Source organism: Chiloscyllium plagiosum, chromosome 34, assembly GCF_004010195.1.
Source record: "Chiloscyllium plagiosum isolate BGI_BamShark_2017 chromosome 34, ASM401019v2, whole genome shotgun sequence".
NCBI lineage: Eukaryota > Metazoa > Chordata > Chondrichthyes > Orectolobiformes > Hemiscylliidae > Chiloscyllium > Chiloscyllium plagiosum.
The window spans coordinates 30,565,511-30,588,751 of record NC_057743.1 but is presented as its reverse complement, the minus strand read 5'-3'; the positions used below and the strand labels follow the sequence as shown (position 1 = coordinate 30,588,751).

The 23,241-nt window shown below is 41.8% G+C and overlaps 1 protein-coding gene across 14 annotated transcripts in view; it reads left to right on the top strand.

The window, feature by feature from the left end:
- Positions 1–23,241, top strand: part of prdm16 (PR domain containing 16) — a 716,909-nt gene that overhangs the window by 225,869 nt on the left and 467,799 nt on the right. For all 14 annotated transcript variants that reach the window (XM_043676051.1, XM_043676064.1, XM_043676050.1 and 11 more), the window contains one exon: positions 55–404. In XM_043676051.1, the coding sequence (XP_043531986.1) occupies positions 55–404 (350 nt within the window). The remainder of the gene's footprint in view (positions 1–54; positions 405–23,241) is intronic.

Here is a 23,241-nt window from a genome sequence, read left to right as displayed (position 1 = left end):
CTGCTCAGTAAGTTTCCTCATTTTTATTCTCTCTTTTTTTCCCGCAACATTCAGGTGACAGTGAGGTGGTAGATAACATGTATGAGACAGATGCTGAGCCACCAGCTGGGGAGAGTGGTGAAGAGGAAACGGAAGACAGCATCATGTCCCCCATCCCTGTCGGCCCACCATCTCCACTTCCCCCAAGCAATGAATTCACTCCAAAGGAAGGGTCCCCATATGAAGCCCCTGTCTACATTCCTGAAGACATTCCAATCCCACCTGACTTCGAGCTGAGAGAGTCTTCAGTCCCTGGAGCAGGATTAGGGATTTGGGCCAAGAAGAAGAATGAAGTAGGAGAGAGATTCGGTCCCTATGCTGGGATTCAAAGGGTGACACTGAAGGATCCGAACTTCGGATGGGAGGTAATTGTTGATTTATTATTGTAACTGATTGATTGGGCTCAGGAGTGCTACATGATTCAGACCAATGGCATTTTTACCCTGGCAGTTTGCCACGGCAGTATCCCTATCATATTCCCACTGGTGCCAGCCTTCAGCATATATGATGTAAACTCTACACTTGTGAAGAGGCCTCAGGCTTCAGTTTTCCACAGTAAACCAATATCTGGGCCAGAGGAGCATGGCAAGATAAAGCAAGGAGGGCCATGCTCTCAGATCATCATTTCTAAATTGCTCTCATGCTGCTACATCAACAGCATTAAACTCCATTACTGTACCTAAAGAGTGGTACAGAACACAAATTCGCAGGGTGCTCCTTTAGGAACAGGCCTCACCTTGGATGGTGAACCGATTAAGAAGATGGAGGGGGGGGGGAATGAATCTCAAAAGCATGGATTTCCATCAAACTTTCAAAGAAAACTTTGATGAAAATGGTTTCAAGACCTTGTGATCCGAATCAATTGCATACAGTGCATTATTCTGCCCTTTTTGAATGTTTCTCATTGTTTTTAATAATCCAAGATTGTAATTCACAAATCTTCCTTGTCCAAGATTGAAGCAGTTTTAAGAATTCAGAGAGTCCACAAGTTGTTATGTTTCCATTTTGATGTTTGGCTTGACTGATGGTTAATGTAAAGTTTCGAACTGGATGTGTGTGCTCCTGGACTTTGCCTCATTCAGCTGACCTTGTTATGCTTGTGTTAATTAAAAGGAAAATGTGATCCATAACAGCTTTGTACAAACTGGAATGTGGCTGTTTTGGAAGTTACATACTGTTAAATGTGTTTCCAGTGTGGCATTAGTACAATGTATGACCTAGTACAGATTACAGAATAATCACTAATCCCTGGGCATTCCTTTCAGTGTATTGTTGGGTATGCAGCTTTAAAATGGTAGAAGTCTTCCCATATTCCAAACAATGTATTAGTTAGCTGGTGAGATACCATGGTTTCTTTTTAATTGGTATATATCCAATGTATAACTGTTCTGAGGCCAATTAGAAAAACTAATTGTTTGTAGGCATATTCAGGGGTCAATCATTGGTCAAAGGAAACCAACAAGAAATAACTGGCTTTGTTTTTGTTGTGTGGCACAGAGCTTTGTGTATTATAAAAGTGTGACAGACTTGGCTCAAAGTGTGTATTAGCTGATCCCTGCGGCATTGCTCCTGGTGAGTTGTGAGATATGCTGTTTTGCAAAACAGTGTAACTCCTTGCAACTGAATGTGACAAGTGATATCGCAGGAGGTAAATGCAAGACTTAGAGAATGGGCTTTTATCTTTAGGATTCATAACACCTTAGAGCTGTGCAATACTGGTATGTGTCAGGGAAAGAATTCAACATATCAAGCCATTGTAAAATATAAATCAAATGCCAACATGTGTAAAGCAGTTCTTGGACTCTATTTTATGCCTTGCTTTAATCGGACTAACGAAATTTTTTGAACCTGGGATCCTCTTAACCTTATTGAAGTGTCAGCAATATTTAAATGTCTCCTTGTTATAACCCGATCAAAGAGACTCCAGTACCCTGATCAAACCCTTGCTTTAATTTCACCCAGGAGAGGTCAAGCATCCTTTCCCATTTCCCATTGTATTGTGACAGAGCCGACTTCAGAATCTTGATCCAATCCATGTTTTTGGGCTGTTTCTCATTTCTGGTGATGATGTAATTACATTGTTTGACATTTGTCGTTATGACAGCATTTCCCTTTTTATGGAAACAATGGTCAATGAGACAGAATTGAATTACTGATGTTGAGCCTGCTTCACTGCACAATACCAGACTTGTTTTTGAAGAGTGGTCATAGCAAGACTCTGTGCCGAAAGTGATGTAACGTGGCTGAAGGTCATGTGACCTTTCTCTTCTCAGAGTTTGATCAGTGCTGCACTATCACTTCTATGATGTTGCATTAATCCTCTGTTACAAAAAGCTTCTTATTGCAAGTTCAGTCCTCCTGTGATGCAATTAAGTGACAGACTCATGGCAGGACAGCACCTGCAGCAATGAGGAAGTTCCATCATAGCTGCCGCTTTGACCGGGAAGATGGGAAACCCAAACACCTCACAACATGGTCAAGTAATAAAAAGCAAGTTGTTATAGTCCCATTAGAGGGAGACAACTGGTGGTGAGTTTAACCTGAGGGTCACCATACTTCAGGCAAAGCTGAGATGATGGGATCTACATGCTAATCCAAGCCAGTGCAGGAGTTGAACACATTCTGTTTGGCATCACTCTACATTGCAAATCAGTCATCCAGGCTATCTTGCTCCCTCAATAACATCATATTGTGTCAGAGGGTATCTATATTGTCTTGTTTTTAGAGAGCTACTACAATGACAAGCCTACCTTTGCAGTTGCTGTGACAAGATAAGTGGTGTGACATTAGAATTGCCAACTCAGAAGAAAATACTCCAAGATATTCTTTTCTCACACTGTGGTGACAACACTGATTGCCCTTTGACCTGTCATTTCCAAGCCATCATTCTTTATCTCAAAGTGGCTGAGGGAATGAGGAGTGTACTTGTTCCACCAATATCTACATTTCAATGTAAAAAAGAAGGAACAACACTCAAAAAGGGATTCAGTGGAAAGCTTTCTAAGCTTTTAGCCTCCTTAACCAAAGCATTTATTTCCTGGCCTGGCAGAAAGCAGACAGAAATGCCGCCTCTTACTTCGAGCATTGGAGCTCTTTCCAGGCAGAATGGGGACAACATCCTAGGCTGGCACTCAAATTTTCAGATGAGGAGCAGCAGTTAAAAGTTGTCAGTGGCATTGCAGCTTACCCATTGACACCTTCTCGTTTCTTCAGCCAACCTCTCTCAGTTTTACTGAGGTCAATTTGAGTGGAACCTCACCAGCTCCAGTGGGGGGAAAATGTAGAGGTTGCCATGACAGCAGTGCTCCTGAGCTCGGTACATTGTACATGATGTGGCTGCATTGGTCACATTCTCTGTCACCCCTCTGTGTTTATGCAGGAGCACAGGCTGCAAATACTATTCAGTTCAATGGACTAGAGTCAGCTGAGGATATTGAAGCACAGAGTCATGGTTTTAAGAACGTATGGATTGTTTTCAATATCCACTTGGAGAGGGATGTTGAATCCAGTAGAATCCTGAGTGTTCCAGAACCCTTCGTAATATGGCTACTCAATATTTATTGCTACCTGCTGTCCCCAGTTTGGACTATATGGAGTATCAGTTACTTTCCTAACAATCTTATACTTTTACTATTTCTCAGTATTTGTCATATGAAGATTATTTTATCCATTGCGATGGTAAATCTGCAACAGCTTCGATTCTGAACACTGCCGGGGGAAGATGCTGATTGAGGCCCTTTCTGACGGAATTTGTAACCAATGGTCACACAGTTTTACATGCACCTGCTGCCTATGGTACACAGTGACTGCAGAAAGGCCTCAGCATTAGGTATGGAACTGTTGCAGGGGGAGGGGAGATTTGCCGCCTTCAGGCACAGGAAGCTCCGAGGATTAATTTAGACCCATTCTACCAAGACAGACAATTCAATCTATTGGATGCATAGCTTCAGGCTCTATCCATTCTCTGTCTTTTCTTCTCCAATATAAATGTGTTGCACTAGAAATCGCCTATTTAAAAACCATTTAGTGGCTTTTATTGCAACATAATATTTCACACACATTTTTCAAAAGCTATTTAAATGAGGTTGTCTCTCTCCCTGTAAGTTCAGGTGGAGCTACAGAAGAGTCTCAGCTCTGTAGTTAATGAATTGGGTATATGCTGGTTTGAATTAAAACCCTGACTTACATTCTCCTGCACTTGTGATAAGGGGCATTCAAGAAATTGGAATTTACCGCTCACAGTCCAAAAGAAAAATTCAGTTTTTATTTCTGATGACAACAAAGAGGTGTCACTTGAAATGGAGAAGTTTCAGAATTGGTATACTCCCAGTGGTCAGTGCTGATAAAGGGGTCACTTTGATCTACCCTAATAATGAAAGGATGATTAGGTTTTGGGCATATGGAGCACACTATCAAAACACATGCTGATATCATAAAAATGAGGGTTTAAAAGCAGTGCGGAAAATTGTAAAACGTCTTGAGAAGGAAGATGAGTGAAATTAGCATTCAGGAACAGATTGAATCCCTCGTGGATTTTTACAAAAAATGTTCATGGGATGTGAGCATCACTGGCAAGGCGAGCATTCATTACCCATTGCCTTTGAGAAAGTGAATGAATATGTGTATTAGACTTTGAGAAGATAAACTAGGAAAAGGAGGATACACTGAATGGATGGATGTGGAAGAGTAAGAATGAACAGAGAGAGATTTAGATTTCAAATGCATACTTCTATAACAGAACACAGGGAGGTAAAATGTAATATCAGAAGATAATGGCAACTCGGAAATGGTTGCACAGGATACAAGAGTGAAATAAATGATGTTTATACAACTTCAGGTTATAGTGGAATGTGTGGTTTTGTGCAGGGTATTGTTGAAATGATATGAAAACTATAAAGTACGTTAAGTCATAGATTTAGAAGGCATGGAAAATTATAGGTATAGAGAAAGCAACTTTAGATATTGAGACTCTTTGTACTAGGCCTCATATATACTGCTCTAAACTGAATGACTGTACAACATTTTCTTTCTCCCCCAGCCTTTTAAACTCTGTATTGTTATTGAACTGTGTCAAATTCTTCAATAAAGCTTTAAATTGTCTTAACTCGCTGTATATATATTGGTTTACCACTTGCAAGAATTTTAAAAGCTAGCTTGTTATACACTATCTATATCCTGTTTCCCTCCTTTCCAGGGTTCTTTCACCTTTTATTAATGTTTAAAATGGTGGCTACTCTCTTCCCTCTGTATTTTTCCCACATCTTCCTGGAAATTGTGCCACGTCTCTAGAAACTGTTAATAAAATTCTCAGACTGTGTCCTTAATAAATCCCACTCCTGAAACTGTAGCTTATTTACTGAGTTGTGCTCCTTTCAAATCTTTAATCTTTCGTGATTTTTCTTCTTCCTGACACTTTCACTAGATTTCTTGAGATTGGCCCATTTTCAATCTGAATAAATTCTGAGGTCTAATCCCCTGGTCTAAATTTATATTCTGGCCCTTCTCAATGATCCTTGCACCTGTGTCTCATGAAACCGAATGTCAGTGGTGCTGACGCTGTCTGTGAGAGGACACTTCCTTGTTTTCCGTCTAGTTGTTTGCACTATTTTTCATGATGTTATTCTTTTTACCCTTCGGGATCACCACCTCCTCGAGTCATCACTTGCTCCTTACACAGTCTCCTTTACTAAGACCTCAGTTTTCCCACGTGTCTGACATTACTCTCATTTCTCTGCCCAATTCCTTACCATAGCACATCTTTCAAGCTTCTACATAAAGCTTTACCTTTGGAGTTCTGAGCTGCCTATTTGCTACTTCCTTGGCTGCTGTTGTCAGTTGCATTTCAACTTCAAATTAGTTCCTTGTATCTTCTTAAAACAGGTATCTCAAAATATAGTAAACACACTTGCTTCAATTTTTTTGCCTTTTGGATTTCTTCTGCATGTGCTGGGGTGTCAGATCCACATTGCTGCAATCTTCAGGTGTTTTCTGAGATGACCGATCTTTATCCCACCTCTGCCATTATGTGGTACTGGGTAAGAGTTGTGTGAATTAACTTGCTGTGATCAATCCACCTTTGACTTTGCTTTGTCTTGGCCCCATCTTTTGATTAGTGACAGGAGTTGCACCATTGTAAAGTAATTACAGAAGAGACACTGTTCTTAGATAACAAGAAGGCTTATTTCCACCAAAGAATTTGGTAACGCTTAATTATGAAGAACTTAGGGAGCTTGTACAGATTCGCCTGCTCTCTCCAAAAGTTTGAATTTAAATAAAGAAGAATAGGAAAATGGGTGAAGCATGGTGGCTCAGTGGTCAGCACTGCTGCCTCACAGCACCAGGGACCTGGGTTCGATTCCAGCCTTGGATGGCTGTCTGTGTGGAGTTTGCACATTCTCTCCGTGTCTGCGTGGGCTTCCTCTGGGTACTCCAATTGCCTCCCACAATCCAAAAATGTTCAGTTTAAATGGATTAGCCATGCTGAACTGTCTGTGGTGTTCTGGGTGGGATGATCTTTGGAGGGTCAGTGCAGATTTGTTGGGCCAAATGGCCTGTTTCCACACCGAAGGGATTCTTTGAACTTTTGACTCTATGCACAGATTGTGTGTGACATCAGACAAGTGGGTGAAACCAATGTAATGCAACATTTCATGAAGATTTTATAATTTTATGTAAGGTTTTTGAATGGGCAAAGAGAGAAAGACAGTTTTCTCCAGTTGTGAATGAGCTTCACACGGCTTTTAAAACAAACCTAGCCCTGAGAGAGTGAGGAATGTTTAGAAGAAATAACTTTGAGGATGGTTGGGACATTGAATACTTTGTCACAGTGGATGTTGGGGGCAGAGGTCATTGTATCTTTCCAAAGACAGTTGAAAACATATTTTAAGCAGGGGAAGAAACAGAGCTGTGTCGTAGACAGCACAGCAGTGGGATCAGCTTTGAATTACCTCACCAAAGAATATTGATTTCAAATTACCATCTTACTCTTCAACTTTCTGTTTGGCAGCAGATACATGGGAACACCACCCCTTCAATTCCACTTCCCATCCTGACTTGGAAATATGCCACTGTTCCTTCACTGTCGCTGGGTCAAAGCCCAGGATTTCCTTCTCCAGTGGCAGTGTGGGTCAACCCTCAGCACATGGACTTCAATCATTTAAGAAGGCAGCCCATCACCACCTTCTCAAGGGGCAACTGGGGGGGCGAGCAATAAATGCTGGCCAGCCAGGGACGCCCACATCCCATAAACTATTTTTTTTTATTTTAAAACTATCTGTAAATTTCAATGATTATCTAACATCATTGCTGAACATTGACATGAAGGATTGGTCCATCTTTTCTACTGGTCAGCTGTAATGGATAGATAGTGGGAATACGGTGTGAGTTCTGAAGTTTCACTTAATCTGCGAAAGGTCTTTGAAAATTAACAGAACAAATTTTGTTAAATAATACCCTCAGAAGGTGGGGATGAGTGAGAAGAATTAGAATGATCAGAATCAGTCTTTTGCATTCTGGCTATGTTTTGGAAAAACCTCACATGGCCATTCATATCAGTTGACTAGACAAGCACAGTCCCTCTGTGGTCTTTAGATGAACACAAAGGAAACGAGATAGACCGATGTTACCAAAGTAATGTTGCCTTTAACAACAGAATTGATATCTCCATCTTTTCTCCTCTTCCACTTCCTCTGGTGCTGAACAAGACAACACCAGGTCTTTAATGTGAAACAGATATTTCTGTTCTATAACAATTCCATTAGCAATGTCAGAGTGTGTCAGGAAACTGATATGTTGTGATATAACAAAATCACATAAAAAAATTATTTGCCCATCATTTTAAATAATGATAAAGCAGAGTGTTATTTCAAGATGAGAATTGGAATCCTGAAGCAGTGTCTAAGTGTTTTTTTTAAATTTCTGTGTGCAGACCAGACCTGACTATGGCAAATCATTGAGGCATGATCTTAGAAACATAAGGAAGTAAAGGCTATCCACACGACTAATGCAGAAGATGACTTTAAGCTAAATTGTGACAAAAAAGCAAAGGGGTAAGAGATTTTAAGACTGATATCAGGAGGTTCTTCTTCATTCAAAGAGTGGGGAAAGGTGTCTTCCACATCAGCTCTTGCCAACCCACGATCTTCCATCCATTTTATTCACAGGATATAAGGTGCTGTCACCTTCCATTGTGGAAATGAGAAAGGAAATGGCTGTGGCCACACCCAGAGTGGGCAGTATACGTGTCTCATCTTGTGTGGGAGGGGGCTGCAAGACCCACCAACGTGAGGTCTTTTACAGGACAGCAGCATCACACACTGACCATGCACTGTACAGAACACTGGCCTGTGCACCCCCACCCTGATTCCTGGCCACCCCTGTGTGCTCCACACCTCCCTGACCACTTCATTCAGCACCAAGTCATTTGCACACAGAGCTTAGGAAAAGAATGGGGATTTTTGACCAAAAAGACAATGGTGCCAGTAGAACCCATTGCCCCTTGCAGGCTGTCTCTGAGTTGTGAACAGGCTCCATTCCGGAGTCTGCTTGCAAGTTGATCCATACGCAATTGGAAAATGATGCAGGATTAAGCAGTTAGAATCATCGAATCCCTACTGTGCGGAAAGAGGCCATTCAGCCCATTGCTTGTGCACCAACATTCTGAAAAGAATTCCAGGGAAAAAGTGAGGACTGCAGATGCTGGAGATCAGAGCTGAAAAATGTGTTGCTGGAAAAGCGCAGCAGGTCAGGCAGCATCCAAGGAGCATTAGAATCGACGTTTCGGGCATAAGCCCTTCTTCAGGAAGGCTGAAGGCAGACACGGGGAGAATGTGCAAACTCCACACAGACAGTCGCCCGAGGCTGGAATCAAACCCAAGTCCCTGGTGCTGTGAGGCAGCAGTGCTGACCACTGAGTCACCATGACATTTGTTAAATATAAATATAAAATAGCTGTTCATAAGTAGAGGAAACATTTGCATGTCGCATCTTTAAAAATTGCACCCTGTGTGGGATTGCCTTCTTAAGTATGACCATTCATAAGTTGAATGTTCCCAAATCAGGCACCCTCTGTTTTTGTCTTGTCCATCTTATTTCCACATGCTCCCCTCTCCTTTAAGAGGTGAAGATTGGTTTTAAATTGTACAAGCTAACTGCAACGTGTGCTAGCTGCTCACAGTTTTGCACATTACACTGACTGCAAATTAGCTGGTAGCACATAGTTTGCAGACTGGCTGCAGCAGTAGGAATGGATTTGGGTTAAAAACCATCTTGATTTCTGCAGCTCTTTTCAGGGGCATTTGAACTCCTTGGTCAGAGATGCGGCAGCCACTGCAACACTCCTCTCTGGTTTGTATTTTCTATCAGACACCACTGTTTACTGACAGCACATTGGCAGACAGACCGATAAAAGTCTGACCCTATCCTCAGACATTCAGAACACCTCTGTGACATATAATACAATAAAAGATAATCTACAAATTTAAGTGAAGGACATCTCAGAGCGAGGTAACAAGCTACAGATTCTCTATTGAAAAGGGATGCTAATATTGATTTTCTCTTGTCTTTGATAGTTTTGTGTTCAAAGATTTGTTCTCAGGATGAAATAGCCTCACCTCAGAGCAGTCTCACCATTCAAATGATTCCCATGACTAATCAATTGACCTTTTCAGTTTGACCAAAGCTAAAGTTCAACTCAAATCTGCTTTCTTTATGTTGGCATGTATCTGTGTTCCCTGGTATTGGGTCTGATTCAGAGGTTATCACAAGATACTAGTGTTGTCTTATTGATAGATAAGGCCACCACAGAGACAGGTACCTTGCCCTAAAAGCGAGTTGTCAAAAAAAACATATCAGGACGTGTCTTAGTGCTGATCTCAGCTGAGCTGGCTCTGGGTCATCCAATTGCTTTCAAGATCTCCAAGTAAAAAGGGATGGAAAACATTTGTCTGATGTTCCTGATCACAATTATTTTTGATTGTTCACTAAAATCAAGTAAGGAGAATATCAACCTCAGCCTAATAACAGGATTTGGTACTTAGACCAGTGACCATTCCCTTTGTGTGAACCACGTCAGAGTATATGCGAGCTATTTGATTGTAAGAGTATCACTGTAATGTTTGGTGCTATCTTCATCCATTCAGGTACACATTCCAGCAGAGGTCACCTGATAAAGATAGCGAAGGATTTAACAATCCAGAAATATTGACAGTTGCAGAAAAGTCATAATATGTTATCTGAATGTGTGTGCATCTGTGTCTATATGTGTGTGTGTGTGTGTACTGTCTCTGCATCTGTCATGTATGTGTGTTTGCGCATGTGTATCTGTGCATGGGTATGTGTCTGTGGGTGACTGTGTTTTTGTGTGTGTGTTTTTGTGTATGTTTGTGTGGCAAGGGGAATAGGGTGGTAAAGGAAGAAGGGGAACATGGTCAGTTTTCAACTTCACACTAGATCATCCCTGCTGTTATTAGACTTCTGAATGGACCTCTCAAATTTCAGATTTAATGTTGATCTCAATCTTTGTGCACCTTCTCTGCAACCACTCATTGTGTTCCTCATTCTGTTCTACAACTGTTACTTTGTATGGTATGACCTGCCTGTACTGCAAGCAAAACAAAACTTTTCACTGTACCTAGGTACATGTGATATTAATAAATCAAATCAAATAGACAATAACATAAGCGACCAGCCAATCTGTTTTAGTGATATTGACTAAGGTATAGATATTGAATCAGACACTAGGGAGAATTGCCCTGCTTATTTTTGAATAATGTCATGGGATCTTAAACATTACATGAAAGAGCTGATGGGGTCTGAGTTCAACTGAAAGAGATTGATACAGCAAGGGTTAATATCTATATCAAAATATCAAAAGGAATTCACATAAGTATTTTATAAAGTGTGTTAACAGAAGCATCTAGACCCCCTCAGTTGTTTTTCTTTCAATGATCCTGGTTGGGTAATGAGCTGCAATTTAATCCGAGCTTCTCCATATCTTTTAAATAAAGTTTGCCAATGTGATCCGCCTAGGTAATTTGTTTCAGCTGCTATTTAAAGACACAAATTCAAAAACAGTCACAGGGAGGTGTGTTTAACCACTTCGATGCGTCTGCCTGATTCCTCCCCTTCTGATTCTTTCCAGAGAATGCTTCCACAGATTCCATCAGAACATGTGGTGGTCTCCGTGGGTGGACCTGCTCAGACTGTGAGGATGGAGTACTCAGTGATGAGGGCTGAGGGTATGTGGGCCATTGGAGAAAGCCTCCTCCCCATTACTCACAATCACATGGTTCAAACGAGATTGATCAGGAACAAGGTTCCTGGATGGGGAATGGCTTCCTCTCCTAACCTAAGGACCAATTAGAGAAACTCAGTTGATAGTAAACACAGGCCAGAAACTGGCTTTGTCTGTGTGGCTCAGTCTTTTAGTTGGTAGTCTGTTTACCAACTGGCACACTGAGCGAGCTCTCTTATTATACTTCATTCCCATGCATTGTACGCAATGAGCCTAACATTCAGCCATCTGACGCTGTACCTCTCTCAACAGTAACTTAAACGGCAATTCATGGAATTCACGTTGTTTAACTTTGCTTATCTGACTTCTGAATTATTTTTAACCACCCACATTGACTGAAAGACTGATAGTGCTGGCCAAGCAGTTATCAGTGGATGAGCTTTGATGGAGGCCATCAGTTTATTGAGTTGCTATCCTTGTGTAACAAGAACCATGAAGCAGGCAGGTGTAAGACCTTGGTGACACAAGAGGAACAAAATATGTGATCAATATAATAGGTATTTAAGGTTCACAAAACCAGCACAAAGCTGTTAACAGTCAAAGGCTGAAGTAACAAGGTGGAAAGGTGCTAGACACCTTGCACCATCACTCTGAGTAACTCCAGTCTGATTTAAGTCTCTCGCCTGTTAGAATGATCAGGTCTCACAGCACTGAACCCATTGTGTCTGTACACGCTCTTTGACAGAGCTATCTAATTAGTCACACTTACCTCTGTTCTCCCTACAGGTTGGCATTTTTTTCCCATTTTCAACTATCTATCCAAATTCCTTTAAAAATTTATCATTAAATCTAACCGAATGTGGAAGCAAATTGAAACCCCTCAACCACTGCCCCAGATTAACTCAACTAACCCAGTATAAGTCAGCACAGAGCCCAGTGCTGTGAATGGAACAGCTGTTGAACTAAGTCAAAGCCATTAATAAAATGGTACATTCGCTTTGTGAAAAACTGCTTTGAAACTGAAGAAGGTGACCCGATGGGCTGCTCACTGTGGTATAACCATATCTGACTGCATTGTTAAGATATATCTCAAGGGGTGGTCAACTTGGAATGAAGGACACACAAACTGGGAGCTGGGGTGCGCAGACGAATCTGAGCCGAAGGCCAATCTGGGAACTGCACAGATCTGCAATTCTAAGCAATGGGCCAAAGCCAAATAACAGAAGGAGAGAAATGGAGGTGGTCCTCCAGAGCCAAGTTGGATAACCCCTAAGAAGCTTAATCCCACAACACTGGGACTACTTGCTTTCAAAACATGTGACTTGTGCAGCCAAATGTACCCCTAAAATAAATTATGATCACAAAAGTCAGCAACAGTTGAGGATCAATCAATTCATGGTGAACCATCTCTCGTGAGCCTTGGTCCCAGCATTCCGATAAAAGAAACAGCTAAATAATATAACATGAACAAACACAGTGTTCACTGACAGATCACACCTGCCTGTGTTGCAGACAGGGGAGAGATGTTCGGTTGATTTTCACTGTAACTACTTCTCAACTGACCAGAACAAGATGTATTTCAAAGAGGAAGTGTAAAACCTCTGTGCTGTGAGTCTTAAGAACAGGTACAAAACAGTTATACTTGGAAGTTTAAGAGAAAGGAAAAATGAATTTTATTTCTCAAAACACATATGTAAAGGTGCAACACTCTCTCACTCAGTCACTCTCTCTTTCTTTCTCACACACACACTCACTCACTCACTTCAAAAGATGCAGCATGCACTTAAATTTTATAACATCCATAAAATCACTCTTACTCGTGAATCTTTCATGCTCGAAGCTGGAAACATCGCAGGTCTTATGATCTGCAGGTTGAGTCACTGAAGAAAAAGAGATTGGAAGTTTCCATTTAGTTCTGCAAAAGTGGCTTATTGCATGCATCAGCAGATTTCTGGCATTCCTCCAGGTGAGCCCCTGTTTGAGGATCTGACTGGGGTGGAATGGGATGAGAGGGTGAGTGAGCTCTGTCACAATGTCCGGAGCATCTCATCAAATGTTTCCTGTTTTTGATTCACAGCATCTCGCAGCTCATTCGGTTTTTATTCACTGGATCCTTTACGCTCTTACTGAACAGTGGGGCGAGTTGTTACTGAAAGGGGGCTATAATCTCTGAGAAGTCTTACTGATGCTCAACTCGCCTCATTGAAAGAGTGAATGTTGGGGAGATGTTTCCATTGGTAGGAGAGACGAGGACCTGAGGGCACATCTTTAGAGTAAAGGGAACACCTTTTAGCATTGAGATAAGGAGAAACCTCTTCAGCCAGAGAGTGGGGAATCTGTGGAATTCACTGCCACAGAAGGCTGTGGAGGCCAGGTCATTGAGTAGATTTAAGACACAGATAGATAGTTCTTGATTGTCATGGGGATCAAGGGTTATGGAGAGAATGGGTTTGAGAAACTTACCAGCCATGATTGAATGGCAGAGCAGACACGATGGGCTGAATGGCCTAATTTCTGCTCCTACGTCTTATGGTCTTAATATTTAGCTTGCAATTTTACCAAACAAACTAGATGTTGGGTTCATGACATGGAACCCAGAGCGGGTACCTGGCGAGTTGAGTTCATTACTGGATTGCCATTGTTTGCCTGGTTACTTGTCCTGGTGGCACAATGGCCTTTCAAAGATGGCACAGTCACAAGGGCTGCTGGTGTTTCAGCAGATATCTGCTAAGCATTCCAGGAAGAATGGGTGGTAAGGCAGGGATAGAATCAGGCATGAGAGATGTCATAGTAGTGGGGTGGGTGATTAAATAAGCTACGCTTGGTAAGATATGGTGAGAAATCTAACAGGGTGTTATGGCAAGAATCCTTAAAAAAAACTCTACAAAATTTGTATTCACCAAAAGAACATAAGATTCATCTTTTCCCTTTTGGTAGACTCCCATTCTCCACCCTTTTGGTGACCCTAGGCAGGATTCTTCCTTTGATAGCGGGAACTCTTCTCTCTGTGACCTCCTTGTCTTCCAGACTGAGATCAGGTTGCTCTCAAAAAACCCTTTATATCACAAGCTGGTTTCTGTGAGGTTACCAAATTATCTACGTTCCCATTGTCCACACAGATGGTCTATGATGACATGGGCACTGGCACACAATGGGGTTTGAATATCAGTATTTGTATCACCTTGTAATCGAATGGTTTTACCTCAAATCCATCTGGTCAAATTTCATTCTTCAGCCACTAGAACTATGAGGTCATTATGCATCAATTTCTGACGGCATTTGACAATTGCATCTGTTAAATCCACAGGAGAGAATTATTGCATTTTTAATGTTATCTCAATGGAATGTTCCAGAAGGTCACTTGTGTTTTAATGTTCTGCCCAGACTGATTTCCAATTTCTTGGGGGTTTCTTGTCTATCTGCAAACAAGGATGGATGGTCACATGACCCCTTTGACTCCATTTTCTGTTGTCCATGGAACATGCTGTTTTAAACAAAAAAGTGTTAATTCTTCCATTAATTTATTGGTATGAATATGTGGCCATGACATCAGTGATAGTACATTAGATGTGAATCATTTAAATGCTGGTTGAGTAATGTGACAGTGTACTTGCAAGTTAAAATGAGAACTTCAGCACAAACATTCAGAGTCATTTCGATTTTTGACTTCACTAGAAAAGCAAGTAGTGCTGTATATAAAACGTCCTGCTAATTGGCCATTTCTTGTTTAGTGCTCCGTTGAATAAGTATGTCATTCCTCGTTATATTTGGAATGGAAGGGGGTACGCTGGGTTCTGTCTAGCCTATAATTGTAGGAATGTCAGGTTAGAAGTTTCTAGGAATGGCCTCCTAAGTCACATATTACCATTTTGTGTTTTATAGTTTAACTCTTACGACTCTTTACTTGTTCCTGACTGTACTTCACTATAAGCTAACAGTTAATTTTCCATTTCCACTTTCAAACTTGTTTGGCGCTAAACTTACTCGAGCGTACCCAACAAAAACTTTCACCTCCTCAATGGTTCTTTGTTTCTAAGCATTTTCCTGTCCTCAGCCTTCACATGACAGATAACATTTTTTGAAGGTGCTTAATCTTGAACTAACATCATTTGACACCAAATTGATTTAGTCACACCTTCTTCCTCAAGTATGCAAAATCTTCAAACCCACCCTCCCTCCCACCCCCAGATTTTTTGGTTTCAATGTTACTGTCATTGAATGAAAAATACTTATTTGTGTGGGAGAAGAGTTTTAATTAGGAGAATGCTTCTTGAATGTGTACTGTAGCCATTAATAAAACAAGTGATATAATTGACTGCTGGCCTAGTTGATTATTAATAGAGTTTTCAAATAATAATGTTGGATGTTTCCTTAAAAATTCACCCAAGGTTAAAACATTCACTGGATTGCATGGGTCTCTACAAGCAGCCTTGTTTGCTGTGTGCATGTTAACCTTTTAGGGTATTAATCTGCATTTCCTGAGAGCCTTTCAATTTCTGTCAGATACCTTGCAGGAAAGCAATTTGTTCAATTAATACTATATCATGAATTAGGAACAGTAAGGAGTACAAGTTCTAAAAATATAAAAAAATGTCTTAAGACCAGTCCTGGTCATTCTAGAAGAACAAAAGGGAATCAAATGACCACTTTAACCTCCATGGGATGAGGCCGACTGTATATTAACAGCACAAAGTTACATGGATACTGCTGAAATTTGCATTGAGAGCTCATGGGTTAGTACACTGCCTGGCATACTATTAGACTATGCTGCTTTTTATTCATTAATTGCCAGAGGGCAATTAAAAGTCAAATAGTGTTGTTTTGGGTCTGGAGTCCCGTGTGGGCCAGTTTAGCTAAGGACGGCAGTTTCCTTCCTTCAAGGATATTAATGAACCAGATGTGGTTTTTTGACAATAATCATCATTAATCTCTCAATTCCAGATTTTTATTGAATTCAAATTCCATCATTTGCCAGTGGTTGGATTCAAAGCTAGGTTCCCAGAACATTACCTGATTCTCTGGATCACAAGTCTACTGTTAATACCAGCGTTCTGAGGAACGGTCACCAGGCACAAAATGTTGACTTTGATTTCTCTCCACAGAAGCTGCCAGATCTGCTGAGCTTTTCCAGCAATTTCTGTTTTTGTTAATGATAATACCATTTAGCCATAACGTCCTTTAGCTAGAAACATTCTGTTTTGTAGTTGTGTGTGGGTTCCTTCAAGCCCAACATGGATGTGGATAGCCACCATCTGATATAACTAGATGAAACTTGTTGAGTAAACAATGTGAAGTTTATTGTGCTACTGTAACTACAGTATGTACGATTATGGGACTATCACCTGCACTATTAGAAACACACTACTCTCAGGTCTGTCTCCTACAACCTCATTCTTTCCTCTGACCATGTGCCTGTGCCATTATCCCAGTGGGGTGGCCTCTGTACTCAATCAACCATTACACCTCTCAGATCCTTATACAACAGAAGCCTGTACTTAGCTAATCTCTATCAGGGATGCAGTTAGGACACCACAATTCACCTCAGCATCCCTGGACTCATCAGGGGAAAAAAAATTGAGGTTTGCAGTTTGTTCATTGGGGATATATAATAAGGACACGATTTGCTCAGCACTTGAATAACTGTCACAGTATTAATGCATTAGGCCTTCCCAACTCTGTCTGGCTGAGGCCTCCCTCAAATTAGCTGGGTTAGGGATCATTAGAATTTAAAATGTTGGGCAGCAGTACTGTCTGAGTCAAGTCTCATGAGCTAAGATGGACTCATTCCCGTGGACATTAATTTTGCTTGGGCCAAGTTTAAGTTAATCTTCACAAACAGTTTGATGAATTAGGCCACATCAGTATTCAGTAGGTGAAGGATTCATAACATTTGATGGGTCAGACTTCTCCTCAACCGCAATAGTTGGATCTCTCTTTTGTTGTTTAAACCCCACCTGTTACCAGGTGAGTGATATCTAAGTCAGGATTGTCAAAGATTTCCTCTTTCTCCTAAGCACAATTCCTGGATAATTCAAATTTTGTGAGAAGTAGCTAGGACAATTTATCCCTCCTTATTTATTTCTGCCATAACTTGACTCACCATATTACTAGTATGAAAAGATAGGAGTTAATAAATTCTTTCCAATTACAGCACTGTCATATCCCAGTCTAATGCAATCTGTGAAGACTTACAACTGCATGTCATTACGCACATTGTATGAGTGTAGCTAATGAAAAGGAAGGCTGTACTCCAGCCTGGTATTATTACTCTAGAGAATCTGCCAGGAAAAATAACTGTGCTCTGCAGCAGTGAGACCGTAATTCTCTGTAGCGTTGGATTTTTTATAGAGATTTCCAGTGTGAGACTCAAGCAATGAGAAGAAAGGGCGTGTTTTATTTATTGTAATGTGTTTGAATTTATGTTGCGTCTGTATTGCTTGCTGATACAGAAAGTGCTACTCATAGACCCCTTATAAATCAGCAAGGGTTTTGCCATTTTGCCCCAAGGGTCAAAACGACAATGATTGTGGTCTTTCGTTGAGTAAATAATGACATTTATCATGCTTCAGTTTATCCTGCTAATTAAGCAATAACAGCTCAAAAGTAACCACATGGGAAGGAAAACAATATCACAGGAGATGAGGAGGGAACTGCAGTTCATACACTGCTAAATTCTGTTTCTTATTTATTTTTGTTTTGTTGAGCATCTAGCGATGTGAAAAGAGCTATTTTGAAGGAAATATTTGCATTGATATAGCTCCCTTCACAAGCTCAGCAGACGCCAAAGTGTTTTACTGATGCTGAAGTAAGATGGCAATGGAGTAGGGCTCAGGGCTTGCCTGCTCTGTTCACTTTTCTTTCATTTTTCTCTCTCTCTTCTCTTGTTTTTATTCTCTCTCTTTTATTTTATTTTACTTATGTCTTGGCGCGGAGCTCAGTCATGGCAACAGCATCGGCTGTGGTGAGTAGGCCTAACAGCACGGAACCATGATGGCAAGCGAGGTGGGGGTGGGGTTGGGGCGGTGATGCAGCAAGTTTGGGATCCCAGCTGGTCCTGCATTGGCGAGGTGGTCCTAGCGCCCACTCATGGCTGCTGTGGCAGTGGAGAGTTTGGGTCAGTCCAGTACCCAGTGGCTTCTGCGTTGGTGAGGTCCAGCGAGGGCATCGGTGGAGGCAAGATGGCACTGAGGAGCAGTGACTTCCATTCCAGTGATGGTAGTGAGGCCAAGGGAACTCATGCCTGGCAACCGAACCTATGGCCCAAGGCAGAGCACTTAACAAGAAGGACTGTAAAATTGGACACTTGCCTTATTTCTTCATTTTTCTGCCTTTATATTCTATGTTTTGGTTTATCTTCCTGTGTTCTAAGATGACACCAGAGAGTGGTGACACTATACTACACTTTTCACTGTGTTTTGTAACAGGACACTTACGACAATAAATAAATCAAAATACTTTTGAAATGTTATCATTCTGTCAGGAAACATGCAGCTGTTTTGTACCCAGCGAGGTCCCACAAAGATAAAGGAAAAGGAATCAGTTTTTGTTTGACAACGGGTTTAGCATCCCTTCCAAAAGATGGCAACTCCAACAGAGCAGCACTGACTCAGTAGTGCATTAACGTAGAGCAGAGGTGTCAAAACCACCTTAAATGGTGGGTCTGACCAGGCCATTGGCATGAGACGCACGAGCTAAAATTGTTTGGGGCTACTGAGATAGAAATTGGCATTCATTTTGTTTGGATGCAATAATGGATGCATGACACACTAATTTCCAAGTTAAATATTCTGGACCCATTATCATGGTTCCCATAATATCAATCCTTACAGCTTTTCCACCTTCTTGGCAGGGTGCCTAAAGTCAGCAATGAATTCACTTAAATTTGCAAAGACGCGTCCTTGAAGTTGAAAATTGACAGTGCAGATCTACTGGGCTATAATAATCGATACCTGGGACGATGAACTGCATCACGTGGCCGGGAAGGGTCTATTCTCCAGATCCAACTTGTGGGCTGTATGTTTTCTACCTCAAGCTGAAATTCTGAGCTCAAGTCTTTGAAATGGGATTTGACCTTTCCATGTTTGGGCTCAGAGTCAAGAACATTATCACTGCGCTGTAGCTGGGTCCCAAGCAGGGGATCCACAACATACCTTGACCTGCAGAGGTGTAGACGTTTGTTTTAATTTGTAAATGGAACTGAAAGAAGCATGCATCAATAAGGAACGTGGGTTCATGTGCACTGATCATTAATTAAACTTCATTAATTGTCGGTTAAAAATTATAAACATGAGTTGGGTTTCTCACTAGCCATGACCTTGGACAGTAAGCACACACCTCCTTTTTGCAAAGTAGCCCCCTGCATCACTCCCTCTCGTCTCATTCTATGCTGTGTATAGACTAGCGTTCCCAGGAAGTGGAAACTGGCTGGGATGATTAGGTACTTCACTTTGGAGGAAAAAAGTTCACTTTTTTTTCTCACACAGTCACATTTTAACAACTCTTTCTAAGCATGGAGGGTTCTGTTTATTTTATTTATAGTTGTTGCCAAGATCAAGTGGAAATGTAAATATTCGTCGGCTTTTTTCCCCTTCAATAGGATTTTTTCAGCCAATGTGTATATTCTGTTGTTTCCTTTTGCCTAAAAGTGATGATTTGCAAATGCAACCATTGAAAAGATTAATGACACAGGAGGAGGCCATTCAGTCCGTTGTGGCAACACTGACTCTCAAATGCAGCTGAAACAAGACCTCCAGGTTTTTTTTTGTTTATTCGTATAAGGTACAGCACCTGACATTCATTTTAAAATGTCTTTTTAATACTGCGAGTGTTTCTGGCTCTCCTACCCTCACAGACGGTGAGTTCCAGACACACTGCTCATGGGTTAAAAAAAGCCCTCAACTATCTCCAATTCCATCTCTCAGTTAATTTATAAATTTATGTCCCAGGTTATTGACCTCTCTGCTAACTGAAATATGCCCTTCCTACCCAATCCATCAAAGCCCCTCATAGTGTTATAAAAGCAAATTAAATCCTCCCTTCAACCTCCTCTGTTACAAAACAAAACACAGTCTATCCAATCTTTTCTAATAGCTAGAATTCTCAATTTCTGGCAACGTCCTCGTAAATCTTCTCTCTAGTGTGATCGCATGCTTCCTGTAATGTGGAAATATCTGTGATCTATCTCGTGTTTAATACAGTTCAAACATAACCTCGCTGCTCGTACACTGTTGCCTTCAGGCAATACTAAAAAGTATCCCATATGACTACTTGACCACCTTTTCTGCTTCTCTAAAACCTTTAGGGATCCACTAGACATTCACTCCAAGATCCCTCTAATCTTCTACACGTCACAGAACCTCACCATTTGTTGTGTATTCTCTGGTCGCCCTCACTCTGCCCACAGATTGAATTGCATTTGTTATTTTTCTGCCCACCACAGCATCAATATCTTCCACCTGTCTGCTGCTATCTTCCTCACTATTAGTTGGACTGGACCCCAAGAAAATCTTTTGGGTTCATTCTGTAATGTCGGTCATTGCCTTTAAACTTTAATGAACACTTGCGTCTCTCTTCTTCCCTTCTATTCCCCGCCCCAAGCATGAAGGTGCTGATTTTGTCCCGCCACCCCCATACCCTCCAACGTACTCCCAGGGAAGCAGTTTGACCAAGGGAAGCATCACAGCCAGACATAACTTTGGAAAGATTCCAGTGAAGCTGGATTTGGGGGTGGGGTGGGATATCTGATCCGACGTACTCTGTGTAATGGAACCACTGAAATTGGGAGAACTGTCTCACAGCCTAATCAATCAACAGCCTGACATTGTCATATTCATGGGCTCATGCCTTTCAGACAATATCCCATACACCTGCACTACCATCTCGCTATATGTCCTGTCCAACTGACAGAGCAGACCTATCAGAGTTGCCAGCTCAGTGGTATACAATTAGGAGGGATATACCCTGGAAATCCTCACCATTGACTCTGACCCCATGAGGCCTCGTGCAGCCAGCTATTCCTGATGAAGGGCTTATGCACGAAACGTCGATTCTCCTGCTCCTCGGATGCTGCCCGACCGGCTGTGCTTTTCCAGTGCCCCGCACTCAACTCTGATCTCCAGCATCTGCAGATCATACTTTCTCCCATGAAGCCTCATGCCATCAAATCAAAGATGGGTAATGATACCTCCTGTTGATGAAGGTGTTCAATGAATATTAAAAAAAACCCATGGCAACAGTACCATTGGGATTCCTGGCACAATGTAAACTGCTGAAGTCATTTCGTACAAAGAACTAAATAATGGAGACACCAAACTTGTTGGTAATTGTGAGATTTTCAGAGAGAGAGGAGAGCCAGGTAAACAGGCAGCTGAAGTCAGACTTTAGATTAGATTACCTACAGTGTAAAAACAGGCCCTTCAGCCCAACAAGTCCACACCAACCCGTCAAAGCGTAACCCACCCATACACTTACCCCTTCACCTAACACTACGGGCAATTTAGCATGGCCAATTCACCTGACCTGCACATCTTTGGACTGTGGGAGGAAACCGGGGCACCCGGAGGAAACCCACGCAGACACGGGGAGAATGTGCAAACTCCACACAGTCAGTCGCCTGAGGCAGGAATTGAACCCGGGTCTCTGGCGCTGTGAGGCAGCAGTGCTAACCACTGTGCCACCGTGCCGCCCACTTTAGGGACAGATAGGCGAAGGTTGAAAAGAAAAGGCATCAGATCCTGACTCAGAGTGGTTGAAGGTATATTTCAACAGTTCCATCATTAAGAGCACTCTGACTTGGTCTGCTCCTTCACCCAGATCCCAGTGAAAATCTCTGATTCATTGCTCCCATCGCAGAAGGGGAGAAACTGTTGACTGATGTGGGAATGACTGCCTTTCCTGAATTGGAACGGCCTGATTTGAAAAGGAAGAGGAAACATCTCTCATGTTTTCTTATACTTTTTTTGGAAAGCACGCATGAACTGAATTGTTTTCAAAAAGTTTGGCTGATTTCACCATTACCCGCTCGAACAAGGACTGATTATAAGAGATGAAGAGCAATCTGTTCAACCCAACGGCTGGACTCTCTGTTTCAAAAGTGCATAAAATGAGACATAAACCTCTCAGACATAATCATGTTTTTTTTTAAGCCACTGGGAAAAGAAAATGACTGACTTTCCAAGTCCGAAGCTAACTCACACAGGCCACCCTTAACACTTTCACTGCCATATTTTGAGAAGAACCGAAATGTTTGTGATTTTTCTTTCCTTCACTGTTTGTCAGAGGAAGCTGTTTCATGATTGAATGTAGTTGTGTGGGTGCCAACTATACTCTGGTCTCACACCTGACTGGCCTATCGTTACGTATGATCCTGTGCCTAACAATGCAATACTTCAATGTAAGAATTCATTGTGATTTTATTATGATCTTGTTGTGGTTTTGATTTCACTTTCCTACCTGTCTCCAAACCCCTTGATTCAGTCCCCGCTAATGCTCAAAATTTGTAGGGTGGGGAGAAGAGAAATTGAACCTAAAAATCACCGGGAAATTCACTCAGTCAGAGAAAGGTCACCTCCACAAACAGAATGGTGAGGACATGCACCTCCTTTCATAAGCTGTGTCTCTCCCATACTGAAGGACTCACTAACTGGGCCTGTGATTGGAGGGATGGAAGGTCAGTGCTGGTATTGAGAGAGTTACCAATTGAATGCCTTTTGCCAGGAGCTGGGAGCATGATCCAGATGTGTGGGAGCTGGGTTCAAGACTGGGCCTGGGGATTGAGAGATGGGCCTGGGATTGAGTGATATGCATGGGGTTTGAGAGCTGGGCCTGGGGATTGAAAATTGGGCCTGGGGATTGAGAGCTGTGCTGAAAATGTGTTGCTGGAAAAGCGCAGCAGGTCAGGCAGCATCCAGGGAACAGGAGAATCGACGTTTCGGGCATAAGCCCTTCTTCAGAAGAAGGGCTTATGCCCG